This window comes from Phaseolus vulgaris, chromosome 2 (assembly GCF_051622355.1).
Source record: "Phaseolus vulgaris cultivar YP4 chromosome 2, ASM5162235v1, whole genome shotgun sequence".
In the NCBI taxonomy this organism is placed as follows: domain Eukaryota; kingdom Viridiplantae; phylum Streptophyta; class Magnoliopsida; order Fabales; family Fabaceae; genus Phaseolus; species Phaseolus vulgaris.
The window spans coordinates 10,267,356-10,283,816 of NC_143499.1; the positions used below are offsets into that span (position 1 = coordinate 10,267,356).

The following is a 16,461-nucleotide window of genomic DNA, read 5'->3' on the forward strand; positions in this document are numbered from 1 at the left end:
CGGTAAGAAAGAAGGATGAATCAGAAGCCGCAATCGAGTGAAGGAAGAGGCGACGATGATGCCTTTCTCTCTGATTTCCTCGCCTCCTTAATGGATTATACTCCCACGGTAACTTTTTTTCTCTCTGTTCTTCCAATTTCCCATTTTGCACAATTTAATTCTTTGTTTAGACACCTGGTGAATTGGTGAAGCATTACTTGGCCAAGAACGGTTTTCAGTGTCCTAACGTTCGATTGTGGGTTCCTCCCCTTATCTCCATTCACTATCAATTTTTCTTCATTTTCTATCCCACAAAATAAGGTTTCATGGAATTCAATTTAGGCAAAAAAAAATTTGGAGGAAATGCGTTATTGATTATCGTCGTTTATGTTGGGTTTCTCTTGCCTTTTGTGGCAGTTATTGAAACATCTTGTATTTATTTTTAATCCATTCTTAGCCCTTGCATTTCTTCTTCCTATACTGTCAGCTTGATTGGAAACACTTATCAATTTTTCAGGACTAAATTGGTAGTTGTTGCCACTCAAAGTTTGTTGCTTAAGTTGCAGAAGATGCACTTCAGTATGTTCATTTTACTTGTGTTTTTGGTTGAATATTTACCTTCTAGCTTTTATTTTATTTTATTTATTTTTAACCTTGAATTACGGCATCACAACTACCTATTCATGTGTTAGTTAAATTTAGACATATTCTTATGTGTTGAAGTTGATTTCTAGTTTCCTAAAAATATTGAACTTGTTGCAAATGTTAATTCATTCATGTGAGAGGAGTTGAGGAGTGTCTGAACAATTGTTACGGCTAAAATATCCACCATGGAATGTTTCTTACATTTCCCTTTACGCCTTTTATGTTTAGGTTCACTGCTGGGTGGAGACAATGCTGGACTACTCTTATGAACGTTGGTTGAATTTCAGAGGGTACATGTTCCTTCTGGTTGAGATAAATTGGCAGATTTGTTGTTGCAGTTTCGATGATTTGATTGCTTCCCCTATTCATGTGATGAAGGGTGGTTACTGACTTTGTAGTTACACTCATCATCAATGCCTTGTGGCACTTCAACATTGCAAGAACCGGTTTCTTTCTTGTTATCATCATTTGATGTTTTGTCTGGTTCAAGTGGTGGTAACAACTCTTCCAACTTGAGACCATTTTAAGACACAATTGCAAGTGCTTCTCTTCAAAAGGCCAGTTCTGAGAGATATTTGTGTGACCACAACCAAGAACATATTGTTTTATTGAGAAGGGTTTAATACTAGCTCCAGATTGCATAACCATAGTTAGGTTTTGGTTTTGGTTTTTTTGTTGAGACATCACTCACATGGAAGACTACAACTTTTCATGTGGATCCCAAACTAAACTCCCTAAATTAATATCTAACCACAAATCTTGAAACTCCAGCTTTTGCCTGTGACCACAGGAACACCACACATAAGATGTCCAAGAAAAAACTCCATAAAATGACAAGGTGCAATACCGGAAGAGTGAGGTAAATCTTGAAGCTCCAGAGGAAGAGAAAGGGTCACACAAATGTTTTACATTCACATGTACAAATATTAAAAATATCCTACCATGTATATCTTTTTTTTTATTTCACAATTTGTGTGGGTGTAACTCACGCTAACATTTTCTTTTATTTCATATTTTATGTGGGCCTAACCCACAGTAACATTTTAAATTATTTCTTTATGGTGTCGGTCAAACTCATTCATGAATTTAATTTAGCATCCAAAAAACGTAGGCTAAACCTACGCTAGCTTAAATTATAAAAAAATAGTGTTAACTTTGTGGCGGCCAAGATGACGTAGTGAGTCTATTTGCGTCAACATTGCGTAGGTTTAACCTACTCAAAAAGTGTTGATATTGAGTAGGTTTAGCCTACTCAAATTGCGTCAGCTGCTGGGACCTACACAAAAATGTTTGCATCCAAGGTTTTAGCTTCCATCTTTTCAGAGACACTAGGCCTACACTAACAATGATTTTGCGTAGGTTTTTGGCTATTTGTGTCTGTCTTAAGCCCACGCCATTTACCTTGTTTCTTGTAGTGGACAACATTACTTTTGTGTTGTAAAAAGGGAAACAACTTTGATATATAATAGAAAGAGGTGAGTCTTGTATTTCAAAATTATAATATTCTTATTGATATAAAAAAATTGTTTGTTACCATAATTTCTTTACAAAATGATATTAATTAAATAAACTATTTTATATATCAATAAGTTTGGAATTTTTTTATAAGTGCCAAGTAAGTTTTACAACTGTTCTGAAATTTGATTCAGTGTTAATTAAACTACAATAAAATAAAATAAAATTCAAAAAAAGTTTATAATTCAACATGAATTTAATTTGATTTAATTTTATTTTATAAAATACAATAAAATAAAATAAAATAAAAATATAATTGAACATTAATTTAATATGTTCTCAAAGAAGGTTGTAAGTAAGAGAACTATTAAACCTCTTTCGTTCAGTCGGTCAGCCTGCATCTCACTCCTTTCTCTTGAATGACCTCCTGCAACTCTAGCTCTTCCACTTCTCGTCTCCGTGAACTCCGGACTCGGATGGTACCTACAAAAAACACTTTGACACTAAAGTCAAATTTCGGCACTTGGCACTCAGTATTTAGTACTAGATGATTACGTACATGATCCTTTGGGATCTGTGCTTATTTATATAATTTTTGTGGGCCCTCCATTATTAGGCTTGATTAAGGCTTTAATCTGTAATTAAGAATGCACTATTTAATGCTTAACCTTTTATTAATTCGTCAGTCTTCTGCTTGGGTGTGATGGTCTCGATCGAACTCAACCGGGCGTTGGACTTGACTTCGTCATACGGACCAATCGGTACACTTGCCCCCCAGGCTCGAGGATGTTGAATCCGAAGAGTCTTTGTGACAGTTTAGCTTTTCGATGCGAGATGTGACATTGGAAGCATCAGATGCGTGATGTGACGTGTAATGATTACTAGGGTTTTTTGCCACCATTTGATGTGGGTCATTGGATCGAGGGGGATCTAATGATTGAGATGAAATGTATGTTCACTCTCCCTCTCTCCTCGAGAGCTATAAATAGTGGTCCCCCACTATTCCGTCTCACTGCTACTTCACTCCGACTTCCGAACCCAATCATTTTGGCGAGGTGTTTTCCCTTCATTCCGAAAGGTTAGTCATGTCTTCCCCTAGCTCTTCGTCTTCTCCTTCATCTTCTTCTCCATCTTTGTCTTTGTCATCCTCTTCTCCCAATTCCTCCACGACCGAGCCTTTGTCACCTGGGTGAATCAAACGTTGCCCCTCGTGGAGGCTTCCGTGAGGGTCAATGATCCAAAGGATGCTTCCGACCAGGCAGATCCTATCGAAGATTCATCCTATCGTTCGGGATTTGATTGGTTGATCCCAAAGTGACTAAGTTCATCTTTGTATATAGAGACTCGTCCTCCGTCAACTCCTTTATGGATAATCATAACCTATTGCAGTTGGATGCTGCTGATGACATCTTGGCTATTGATAATTGTCAACCGACCGACACCATTTGTATGGGTCGCGCTACCTTAAAGGGTCTGTTATTCTTTGTTTATTCTTGTCTCTTCTAAGACCTGCACGTTGTTTTGCCTTTTGATGATTTCACGATGGGTGTCCTCTGGGCACTCAATGTTGCTCCTTCACAACTCCATCCAAACACATGGGCCTCCCTCCAAACCTTTCGGCTTATGTGTGACATATTTCGTCTCTGTCCAACTCCTTCCACCTTCCTCCATTATTATAAATCCCACATGGCCGACCCTGTTAGCTGGTTTTCCCTTGTTAGCTGGCCGGGTAACACGCTCTTCACCCCCTTCATGTCCTCCTATAAAAACTTTAAGGGGATTTTTAAAAAAATCTTCATTAAGCCCGAGGGTAGGGATCTTTTCTTTGATGATTCCGAACGAGGAGCTAGAGGTCTACGCTTTATTTGATAGCCTCTTGATAAGGCCCCCTAGCCGGAAGCTTTTGTCTGTCTATAAGTTGTCCCAACGATGGACTGATATTCATGGTATGCTTGTTTCTCTTTTTTATCATTCCTTCTCAATCGGCCTAGATCATTGACTTACGTATTTTTTCTAATGCAGATATCATAACTAGAGAAACTCCTCAGGCGGTCGACGTGTTGACTGCCTTTCGTAACAAGGTTGCCGGCAAAGGCAAAGGAACCTTGGAGACAGTTACAACTGGCAACCCTTTCACTGTTGGGGCGCTCGGTCCTTTCACCACCCACAAAGAGAAAAAGAGGAAGAGGAGTGGCATTGATTCAACCACCAAGTCTTCGCATGGCACGTCGCAACAACCTCCTCAATCTTCTCCTATTTGGCTTGAGACTCCCTTGCCTTATAAGGCCTCTCCAATTGTTGTTGTTGTTGCTCACCCTTTGTTGCTCCTTGGAGGGGACTCTAAGTTCTCCAAGAGCGTTCAAATACGATTGATGCTGATCGAGGAGAATCTCCTCTCCTCGATCCATGAAGATAAGCTACTCTTGGTTGCATTTGAGATGCATTGTCGAGGGATCGTGATGGCTTGGTTGACCGCTGATACCAGCAACTGAAAGGTTGAAGAAATATCTCGGCTAAAGCACGAGTTGGCTTAAGCCTCTAGTTCTCTGAAGTCGTCTTTGGAAGCGATGTTGGCTTTCAAGTCGAGGATGGCTCAGGCCGAGGTTGAGCTCGAGTTGAGAAACATGCAGTGCGCCGAGGCCGTGGCGCAAGAGGAGAAGGAAAAGAAAAGGGTGGTCGAGCTGGAGAAAGTCATGGAGGAGCTAAAGCTTTAAAACTCGGCATTGGAAGCCAATAAGGTGTCTGTGGAGGAGGAGCTTGATACTTAGTTGGAAAATTTTGTTGATGTTAAGCGAGACCTTCAACCAAGTCGTCTAGCAGGCCCACTTGTTGTACAAGGGTCCACCTCCGGAAGGTGCCTTTGACGTCGAAAAAGACTTTTATGAAGGTCAGATGGTCACCTTTGTCGAGTTGGCTGCCCTTCGAAGCTTGGTGCTGGGGACTACTGTTGAGGATGTTGAAGATGAAGACCATTAGGTTTATTCTTTGATATATTTTGTTCCCTCAGGGTCGGAGTGTGGCCTCCTCCTTTTGCTATATCAATATACCGGTCGTTCTTCTCCATTCTTGTTTCTAATAATGAACAAGTAATAATAATTGAAATCTTACTATTTAATATTGTCTATCAGTCGAATTACCAATGTGTACGAATCTTTTGTTGCTTAAGTTGTTGGGTATTAGAAGGGAATACCAATTAAGGTATGCATCCTTAGCCGAACAAAGTCTTTAGGTTTCGGGAGGGAATACCGATTAAGGTATGCGTCCTTAGCCGAATCGAGTCTTTAGGTGTCGGGAGGGAATACCGATTAAGGTATGCGTCCTTAGCCGAACCGAGTCTTTAGGTGTCAGGAGGAAATACCGATTAAGGTATGCATCCTTAGCCGAATCGAGTCTTTAGGTGTCGGGAGGGAATACTGATTAAGGTATGCATCGTTAGCCGAACCAAGTCTTTAAGTATCGGGAGGGAATCCTGATTAAGGTATGCGTCCTTGGCCGAACCGAGTGTTGTGAGAAAGCATATAATTTTAACTTGTAAGTTTAGATACACATATTGAAAAGAAATGCATCGTAAAACCTTCTCGGGAAAAAACCCTCCTTAGGAAAAAATGGTCGAGCGAGGAAAGAGTGCATAGTTTTATTGATATTAACTGTAATAAAATATGAGGTGCATGACATTCCACATCCTCGATCCAATTTTGCCCGATAATCATTCTAGGTGGTATGCCCCCCAGCTGCAACATCTCAAATTTGGAAGGGGTCCTCCCAATTGGACGAGAACTTACCATCTGTCTTCCTAGCCTCACTTCGCATCCGTCATACAAGGTCTCCTTTCTGAAACCTTCTCGGTTGAACCTTCGCATTGTACCGCCTGGTCGCCCGAAGCTAGCATGCGATTTCGTGGATCCTACTTCTGACTCAGAACTCGTTTATGAGGTCGAGCCCGACTGACAGACTCTCCTGGTTGAGGGATAAGTCAAAGACTGCCCATAGAACCTCTATCATCTCCTCAGTCCAACGCCCTTTCCCCGTGTCGAGCCGTTTCTTCAACTCATTAAGGATGACTTTATTCGCTGCTTCAGTCTGACCATTGGTTTGGGGGTGCTCAACCGAGCTCGTTATTGACTTGATACCGAGGTCTTCGTAAAAAAAATTGAAGCTCTTAGTCAATGATCTGTCGATCATTATCAGTTATTATCGTGTGGGAGACTCCAAACCAGCATACTATACTCCTCCACACGAAGTTTTGGATATTCTTGGTCGAAATGGAGGCGAGGGGCTCGACCTTGATCCATTTGGTGAAGTAGTCCACCCCGACTAAGAGGAATTTGGTTTGCCTTTTGCTCGTGCTGAAGGGAATGATGATGTCCATTTCCAAAGACGGCGAATGACCATGGAGATACTATGCTGTGGAGTGCGTCGGGCTTGAGATGGGGCAAGGGGCCATATCTTGACACTTGGTGCATTTCTTCACATATTCTACACAGTTGCTTTGGATGGTCGGCCAGAAGTATCTGGTCCTGAGCACTTTTGCGGCCATAGTTCTCGCGTCTGAGTGACTCCCACACATCCCCTCATGGATCTCTTAAAGGACATATTATGCCTGCTTCTTGGTGATGCATATTTGTAATGGCTTCTATAGAGGTCCCGGTCGATCAGGGTGTACCTAGCCCATTGTTGCCTCATTGTCTTCTCTTCCTTTAGCTTGCACACACTCAGCTCTAGGTAGTTTTCAATTGGGGTCATCAAGGTTTCGTCCTCGGTCACGGCCAAACACTCAACCTCTCCTACGTTGGGATTTCGTAGGCTAATTTGTACGACAAATTTATGGTGGCTCTTCTTCTTAGTCGTGGCCAACCAAGATAATGCATCGGCCCTCACATTATCTTCTCTCCGAATATGCTCCACCGTCACCCTTTTGAACTGAGCGATGAGGTTTGAGACCGTATGATAGTACCTTTGCAACAAAGGTTCCTTCACCTCAAAATCCCTTTTAATATGGTCGACCACCACCTGGGAGTCGCTTTTACACGTTACTTTGCGAGCTCCCATGTCGTACGCCAAGTTCAAACCGACGAGGATGGCCTCGTACTCGGCTTGATTATTGGTGGTTTTGAACTCGAAATTTAATGTCTGTTCAAGATTGAGGTAGCACGGACCCTCAAGGATGACCCTAAATCCACGTGTCGTCTTGTTGGATGATCCATCAGCACAGACAGTCCATCCGACCGACAGGTCCTGCTGAGGGGTTAGCTCAGCTGAGAAGTCAACTAAGCACTGGGATTTTATTGCTCCCCTTAGCTTGTACTAGATGTCAAACTCTGAAAGCTCTACCAATAATCCCCCTATCACGCGTCTTGCAAGATCTGGTTTCGAAAGAATATTAAAGATTGGGTAGTCAGTTCTTACCACGATGGCGTGATTTTGGAAATAAGGTCTCATCCGTCTGGTCGTTAGCACTAGGGCGAACGCGACCTTCTCTATCATTTGGTACCTTGTCTCGGCTGCATGGAGCATTCGGCTAACGAAGTACATCAGGGGCTCCTCTTTTTTTACCTCCTGCACCAGAACCTCACTCACCACTTCCTTCGAGACCAACAAGTAAACAATCATCGGTTGGTTAGGTCTCAGCTTTTGGATCACCGCCAGTGAAGATAGAAACACCTTCAGCTGCTAGAAGATGTCTTCAAATTTTTCATCCCCGCTGAACTTGGCCATCTTCCGAAGAAGTTGCATCATTGGTCGAGTTCACTCAACCAACCGAGGGACGAACCTCGAGAGGGCGGTGTGATGACCAATGAGCTGTTGCACCTCCTTCGCGTTCTGAGGGTTTCTCATGTCAGTTGGTTCAACATTTGTTTGAGTTGGCCTCTATTTACTGGTGGGTAAACATGAAACCCAAAAGCTTTCCCCCCTCCACGTCGAACGCACACTTATTTGGGTTGAGCTTCATACCCGTTCTTCACAACGCCTTGAAAACTTCCTCCAAGTCTTTTACGTTTGGTCGCACGAATCTAACTTCATGTCTATGTCGTCTACGTAGACCTCCATGTTCCGGTTGATCATTCCCTTAAAGATCTTGTCCATCAACTTCTGGTAGGTTGCTCCAGCATTTTTCAGGCCAAACGACATAACCTCGTAGTAGTAGTTTGCTTCGTCCATAAAGGAAATTTTCTCATTATCTCTCGGATGCATGCTTATCTGGTTGCATCCAGAGTATGCGCCTAGGAAGCTAAGGATTTTATGGTCGACTGCACCATCCACCAGTCGGTCGATGCTAGGGAGTGGATATGAATCTTTCGGGCACGCCTTTGGTGTAGTCCACACACATCTTTCACTTGTCGTTAGCCTTGGTGACCATAACGACATTGTCCAACCAAGTAGTGTAGCATGCCTATCATATAAAGTCGAGCGATAAGAGATTCTCGGCCTCCTCCCTCACTTCTAACCTTTTCTCCTCTCCAAGCTTGCAGTTTTTCTGAGCCACTGGTTGCGTCTCCTTGTAAACTGAGAGCTTGTAAGTGATGATATCCGGGCTCACCCCCGACATATCAGATGTTGTCCAGGCAAAAAGATCTACATTCTTCTTTAATGCCTGTTGGACTATCTCGACCTCAGTCGCTGCTATTGATGTTCCCATACTGGTGGTGTGATTCTCATCGAGCAAAGGTACTAGGTGCAGGTCTTCCTCGGCCTCGAGCCTTGGCTAGGTCGTCTGAGGATTGAGATCAACCAGAGCAATTGTATGCTTCCTTCGTTCTGACTGAGCTTCTCTACGCGGGGACTTCTATCTGCATGACGGCTTTCGCTTAGGGGATCGGTCGGGATAGGTATCCTGTCGTAGGGGTTCCACCTTCAAACTTGTTGCGTAACATTCTTGTGCAACCTTTTGGTCCACGTGCATTGTGAGAATGTCTCCCGAGATCGACGGGAATTTCATGGCTAGGTGGAGGGTAGACATGATTGCCCCCAATCTATTGATGGACGGCCGCCCGAGAAGGTTGTTATAAGAGGTATTGGCATCTATCACCAAATACCGAATCTTGATGGTTTTACTTGTCTTACCCTCGTCGAACGTGGTATAGAGCTCAATATAGCCCTCGATGCCCACTCTTTCATTAGAGAAACCAACAACTTGATCATCGTACAACTTCATCTCCTCCTTCGCCATTCTCATCTTCTTGAACGTTTTCCAATAGAGGATGTCCACCGAACTCCCTTGGTCCACCAACATTTTCATGATGGAGAAGTTGTCAATATCAACTGTTATAACCATGGGGTCGTTCTGTGAAGGGTCGAAAACCTTGAATTCCTCATCGGTGAAGGTGATAGGTGGCATCCTCGGTCAAAAAGAGATGGTGTTCACCTGTTGCACCGCTCTCAGATGCTTCTTTCTTGCCGTGTTGGAGCTACCTCCCCCAGCGAAGCCCCGACAATGGTATTTATGACCTCTCGACTACCCTTTCCTCCACCTCCTTCCTTTCTTGGAGGCTCCTCCTGCCTCGGTCGATGCTCTAGTCGGTGATCGTCTTCTCTCGTCCATCGAGGGGTGTAATCCCTCCGCCCGACTATCTCCTCCCTTCTTGGAGGAGACCGCTTTGAACCTCTGCTCCCCTGCACAAACTGACGGAGATGCCCGGCCTGGATAAGTTCCTCGATCATATCCTAGAGCGTCTAACACTCCTCGGTAATGAGCCCATTGTTCCTGTGGTACCAGTATCTGCGTGACCGGTCGACATTAATACAACACAAGTAGCTATGAAGATGACCAAGGAAACAAAAGACAAAGCACATGGTGAACAGTCATCTCAACGACCAATTCATAACCCTACCAAGTATCACATGGACCTCACCAGAGGAGCTGAGCATAAACCATCACACCAACTATTCTTCCTTTTGGTCTTCTTATAAGATACAAATATGTTGTAAATAATTTTGGGCTTTCTTTAGGGGTCCAAATAGCAAATATAGGCTAAAATAAGGTACCTTTAGCATAATAGGGGGTGTGGGTAGCATTTTAGCTTGTTCCTAGCTCTTTTGGGAGGCATTTTGACATAGTTTCTAGAAGGACAAGCCTAGGATACAGGTTTGACTTAGTCAAACCCTAAGGCTCCCCATTTTTTCCCTTTTCCCATTCTACCCCTTTAGCTTATTCTCCAAGGCTCCTTCACCTATAAATAGGAGGCCTACCTAGTGTACTTGACAAGTTGAAATTAATAGAAGAAGAGTTACTCTGCACAACTGTATGCTTCTGACATTGCTCACATTGTTGTGCGTGCTTCACGAAAACCTCCTTCAGGGTTGGCCAGTAGTACCTTGCTCAAACGACCTTTAATGAGAGGGCTCTTCCTCCTACATGACTCCCACAAATGCCTTCATGAAGTTCTCTCATGATGCGGGTACACTGATCCCTACTTACGCAAGTGAGGATGGGGTGCGTATAACCGTGATGGAACAACTTTCCATCCACCAGAGTATACCTTCCCGCATTCCTCTTGATTTCCTTCGCCTCCATAGGTTCTACAGGGAGAAATCCATCAGCTAGGTAGCGTTGGTACGGAGTTATCCAGGTCTCCACAACGTTGACCTGCAGAACCTCCAGAGACTCTTCTTCTACTATGCCATAGGTGGTTATCCTGGGCACCTTTAGGGTCTCCTATGTCAACGATCGGTTCCTTCTCCCTTGTTCCAAGCTCATCCTCAAGACTTCTACGTGGTTGACTTGTGTTATCCTATCTACAGTGGTCCTAGGTGACCGACCTTTACCGACCACCCTTCCCCGAGCTTGCCAGCTTGGATAGCAAGTCTGCTCGGAAATTTTGTTCTCTTGGAACATGGAGAAAGTTGCTTTCAGAAACATAACATACCTGTGGTACGAGGCCAATTGTGGATCTTTGGTCTGGTACTCACCTGTGACCTGCCCAAAAACCAACAATGAGTCACTCTTCACCAACAAGCTCTGGGCACCCAACTCCTTAGCCAACAACATCCCAACTATCAAGGCTTCGTATTCGGCTTGGTTGTTGCTAGCTTTGAAGACAAATCTCAGGGCCTTCTCAATTAATAACTCACTCGGTCCTTCAAGAATTACACCAGCACCGCTCCCTTGTTGGTTTGAATATTCGTCCATTAAAAGAACCCATTGGAAGTCATTACCATCTGGCTGAATGCCTTCCGATAATAGTTCTGCCACAAAATCAACATACATTTCACCCTTGATAGGCCCTCGGGGTTCATACTCCACCTCAAACTCAGAGAACTCGACTGCCCAACGCACCATCCGACCTGCTATGTCGGGTTTCTGAAGGACCTTGTGGATGGGTAGATCAGTCATCAATATTACAGTAAAATTATGAAGTAGTGGCAGAGCCATCAAGCTGCGAATACCACCGCCAAGGCGGCTTTTTCAATAGCCTGATACCGCTTCTATGGCCCTTGCATCACTTTGCTCACAAAGTAGATGGGCTTCTGGACCCTGTCTTGCTCTTGCATAATGACCGAGCTGATTGCCCGATCTGTGACTGCAAAGTAAAGACGAAGGGGAGTATCTGACAGCGGCTTACAAAGGGCAGGTGGGCTGGCCAAGTACTCCTTCAACCTGATGAAGGCCTCTTCACACTCGCAAGTCCATATAAAACAATTATTCTTCTTCAAACATTGGAAATAAATGTAGCCCTTATCTCCGCTAGTTGACAAGAATCGAGACAAGGCAGCCATTCGTCTAGTCAATTGTTGGACCTCCTTCACACTAACAGGGCTCCTCATTCCTATGATCGCTACACACTTGTCTAGGTTTGCGTTTATACCCCGCTTAGTGAGCAAAAACCCAAGGAACTTCCCTAATTCCACCCAAAATACACATTTTTATGGGTTCAGCTTCAAGTTGTACTTTGCTATCATGGTCAACAACTCTTCCAAATCAGCGATGTGTTGATCCTTCTCTTCTGAGGTGATGACCATGTCGTCCATATACGCCTGCACATTCTGCCCAATCATTGGGGCGAGAATTCTATCCATCAACCTCTGATAGGTGGCACCAACATTCTTGAGGCCAAAGGGCATGACCTTATAGCAGTAGCTGGAGAGCTCGGTCATGAAGGCGATCTTGCTCTCATCTCGGGGGTTCATACGGATATGATTGTACCTTGACAAAGCATCTAGGAAACTCAGCAGCCGACAACTTGAGGGATTGTCCACCAAGGAATCTATGCTCGACAGCGGGTAAGAGTTGAGACAGACCTTGTTTAAGTTAGTGAAGTCGACACACATCCTCCACTTCCCATTAGCCTTTTGTACCAATACCACGTTAGCCAACCACTCAGAATATTGGATTTCTCTTAAGTGGCAAGCATTCAGAAGCTTCTGCGTTTCTTCTCTGATGATTAGACGTATTTCCTCATTAAATTTCCTCCTTCTCTGCACTACTGGTCTGACCTTCTCGTCCATAGTGAGCCTATGATATAAGAAATTTGGGTTTATCCCGGGCATGTCCGCGGATGACCAAGCGAAAGCATCCATGTGCTTTAATATTACCTCAGTTATCTTGTCTTCCAACTCTTGACATATCGACGTGCCGAGCTTGAACTTTTTGCCTCCTATTTCTTTTTCCTGAACCTCACCAGCAGATCCAGGTTGTCTATCGTTGGCAACTTCAACTTGCATGATCTCCTATGGCTCTCCCGCTTGAACAGTGATGGAGCACACTCCCCTGCTACTCCTCAAGCTGCTCTCAAAGCACTTCCTTGTCGCCTTCTGATCATACTTGATGGTGATCACTCATCCATCAAGGGAGGGCAACTTCATCTTCATGTGCCTCGTTGAGGACACCACACCTAACTTGTTCAAAGAGGGTCTTCGCAAAATCAAATTATAGGCCGAGACAACATTAACTACAATGTACCTGATGTTAATCGTCGAGCCGAGGTGCCATCTAAAAAAGTCGTCCTTAACTCAACATGTCCATGTACTTCCACCTGATCTCCCGCAAAGCCAAACCAACAACCATCATATGGCCTTAACTAGTAAGGAGACAACTATAAATGATTGAATGTCAACTAGAACATCACATCAGTTGAGCTTCCTTGGTTGATGAGAACTCGGTGTACTTTCCTTCCAACAATGATGATGAATATCACCACTGGATCATCTTCATGAGAGATCACGTCCTCTAAGTCAGAGCTTGTAAAGTAGAGGTCGAGCTTTGGTGGTTGGTCAAGTCTCCTCGCCTTTACTGTCGTCACTTCTCTTGCGTATCTCTTACGCTGAGAGGCAGTGCACCCTCCTCCCGAGAATCCTCCCGAGATGGTATTTAGCTCGCCAAGGACTGGTACCTCATGCACTTGGTCCCTGGGAGCAACCTCTTCCTTCGACCCTTCTAGGTCCTCCTCCAGATATTCCTTCAAGAATTTGTCCATCACCAAACCTGCCAATTGATAGCCCAAAGCTATACATCGCTCCACGTCATGCCTAAATCCCTTGTGGAATTCGCACCAGGCATCCTTTCGTTGTCCCATATTCCTGTCAGACTTCAGGGGGAACTTCAGCTTCTCCACCACCTCTAATATACCTAGTAATTCCTTGTAAGACATTCGAAACTTGGGTCAAAATGCCAAATTTTCTCGAGCCTTCGCCTTGGACACGTTCTTCTTGTTTGGGAATGGTGCACGCCTCGAGTTCGTCTTCTTCTTGGTCGTGGCTTCGTTGACCCTCAGAGGTCGGGATCGACTACCTCTCTGGGCTTGATCTGCCTTGGATATGTGTTGTTGTGTTTCACAGATACTGCCTCCTCCGCATTAATGTGGGTGACAGCTCGACGTCGTATTTCAACAAATGTCACTGTTAGATTCTTGATTAGTTAGTCACTGAATGGCCTTGCCATGACTCCCTGCTCGAAGGCGTGGACCATCAGGGGTTTGTCGTGGGTCTGGAGCTTCACTGTGAACGCCCAAAACCTGTTCAAATAATTTTTCAGAGACTCACATTGTCTCTGCTTCACGTTGAATAGATCAAATGAGATCGGGGGTTTGGTCTGGTTGACGGAGAATTGTTCCCTGAACAACTCGGAAAATTGGTCGAATGAGGTGATGTGGCCGTCAAGAAGGCAACTAAACCATTGCAAGGTTGTACCTGTGAACTACCCATGAATATCTTGCAATGGATAGCATTTGTTCCTCCATAAATGATCATCTGGGCGTTGAACACTGAAAGATGATCCACTCCTGCTTTCGCCTGTACTGGCCTCTTGGAGAGCTTTCACAGTATCCATAAGTTGTTGTAGGGTGGGGGCATCATTCCCTTCAGGTCCCAGCGGTACTTGCCTAGTGTTCTTCATATCTTTGGAAAACTCACACACAACTGTGGATGAAATCAAGTTTTATTGGGCCCCACGGTAGACACCAAATATTCTCGCCGGTGGACTTTGTTGTCGGTTGACTCTGGTGACAAGCTTTAACTCTTATCTGTCTCTTCTAGAATTGATTATACGCCTTGTTGCACTGGAACGTGGCTCCGTTTGAAATAGAGGGGGCCCTACCTGTTGATTACACTCTGACGATCAAGTCAGAAAGGGCTTACTAACATTTAAGAAGTATTCGTTTCATACTCAGAAACAACGTACCTTTACTTGGGCCCTAAAACCCCTTTTAAAGCTTACCTCTTGTAACAACCTTTTGTCATGAGAATATAATCTCAACTGAAAGGATACATAATAAGAAACCATTCAGTTCAGGGGTGCCTTCTCTCTAGGTGCTACAACAAAAAAGGAATCTTATCTCTAATGAGAGCATAAAATAATAACAAAACAACCACCTGCTAGCAGGGCTCCATCTTGGGCGTCAACAACAGGGAGACATTCTGCTTAGGCAAGCACTCTACTCATGGTGCAACTTTATCCTTTACCATACATGCAACTTAATCTCAATGTGCCCTAGAACACACATACTTAGATTAAAAGAAAACATTTACTTGACCTAGCCACCACATGCACTGTACGTACCCCTAGGTTCAAAAATACCCTTATACTAACGTATAAAAAGGTTATTTTAATTACGTTTCAACAGGCTTACAAACAAAACTAGGCTTAACACATGACCCACCTTATAAGCCTAACAGCCGAGCTAACCTACCTACCCCATGCACCAAGTTTCAACCACTGAGCACTGAGCCTTGGATGTTCTGTCAAGTTTTGCTTTTTCCTATGAGATAAAGATATCCTCCAAGGTCTTTTTATTAGGAGTTAGGATTTGAACTTAGGACCAAGTACAAAGTATCTGTTAGAATGCATGGCTTTAAACTTGAGGGGGGTGAATTGTTTAAAGCAGATTTTCGCAAACTTTGGAAACAAGAATGAATTTATCTTAGGAAACAATTGATAAGAAATTCAGTTTACCAAAAAACAGCAAACAAAACAGCAGTACCAGAAAAACAATCGATTGTTTATACCAGTAAACAACAAAAAAAACTGAATTTAAAGAGATAGGGATAGAGAGACTGTACACAGATGTTTATGCTGGTTCACTCCAAACCCAAAGCTACATCCAGTTTTCTCAGAAACCCTGAGGAAATCCACTAAGCAATCACAACTTGATCACTTACACAACAACCAAGAGAATGACCTTGAACACCTCAAGACACACACTCTCCTTGGCCAACACACCAACATTAAGATTGTTGATCTTGATCCCCTCAAGAACACACAGCCAATCTCAGCAAACACAAAAATGAAACTTGTTTCACAAAGTACAAGGATTAAACTTGTTACAAAAGATAATCTGAAATCAATACGAGAAGAATCCTATTCCACAACTTTGATCAATCACAAACTTTCAGCAATCTCAGCTTCTTTGAAAAACTCTTAGCAAAAACTTGTCAAAGATTAATTGTCAAATCTGTTTTTCTGAATTTATTCAAAGATGTAGTTTGTTATCAAATCTTAACAAACTCTTAAATTGCATTAAAAGATTGGTCAAAGCATTTAATGACTGGAGCGTAAGCAGTTAAATCATTTAAAGATCAGTCAAAGATAAAACAGTTTTTCTGTTATGGTCCCAAAACAAACAATCGGTTGTTTCTTCGAATCAATCGGTTGTTTTGGTTCTTAACAGTTCAACCATTTTAAAAACAGTTTTCAATCTTTTTCTCAAAACATCTAAGTATAAACAATCGGTTGTTTCGACAAAACAATCGGTTGTTTTAACTTAGTTTGAAAACATTTTACTTTCACCAAGATTGAGATGTTTATGTTTTAGATTCGATCAAGGGATGGATTACAATACTCAAACTACCCACAGAACTATACTAAACCAGCACAGCAACACCAAGCACAACAAAGGCTTCATCATCCTTCAAAGGGTTTGGATTCTTCAAAGCTTGAACACCACTTGGTTC

The 16,461-nt window shown here is 43.3% G+C and overlaps 1 protein-coding gene and 1 pseudogene across 1 annotated transcript; both read right to left on the reverse strand.

Annotated features, from left to right (window-relative positions):
• Positions 1–709: 709 nt before the first annotated feature.
• Positions 710–1,308, reverse strand: LOC150028989 (uncharacterized; annotated as a pseudogene).
• A 7,555-nt stretch (positions 1,309–8,863) lies between these two features.
• On the reverse strand, positions 8,864–9,415 carry LOC137809020 (uncharacterized). The gene has a single exon (XM_068610161.1). The coding sequence runs from the start codon at positions 9,413–9,415 to the stop codon at positions 8,864–8,866; it is 552 nt and encodes a 183-aa protein (XP_068466262.1).
• Positions 9,416–16,461: the final 7,046 nt, after the last annotated feature.

Coding starts and splice junctions, on each gene's coding strand:
- LOC137809020 (XM_068610161.1), bottom strand. CDS start 9,415: ATGCCACCTATCACCTTCACCGATGAGGAATTCAAGGTTTTCGACCCT.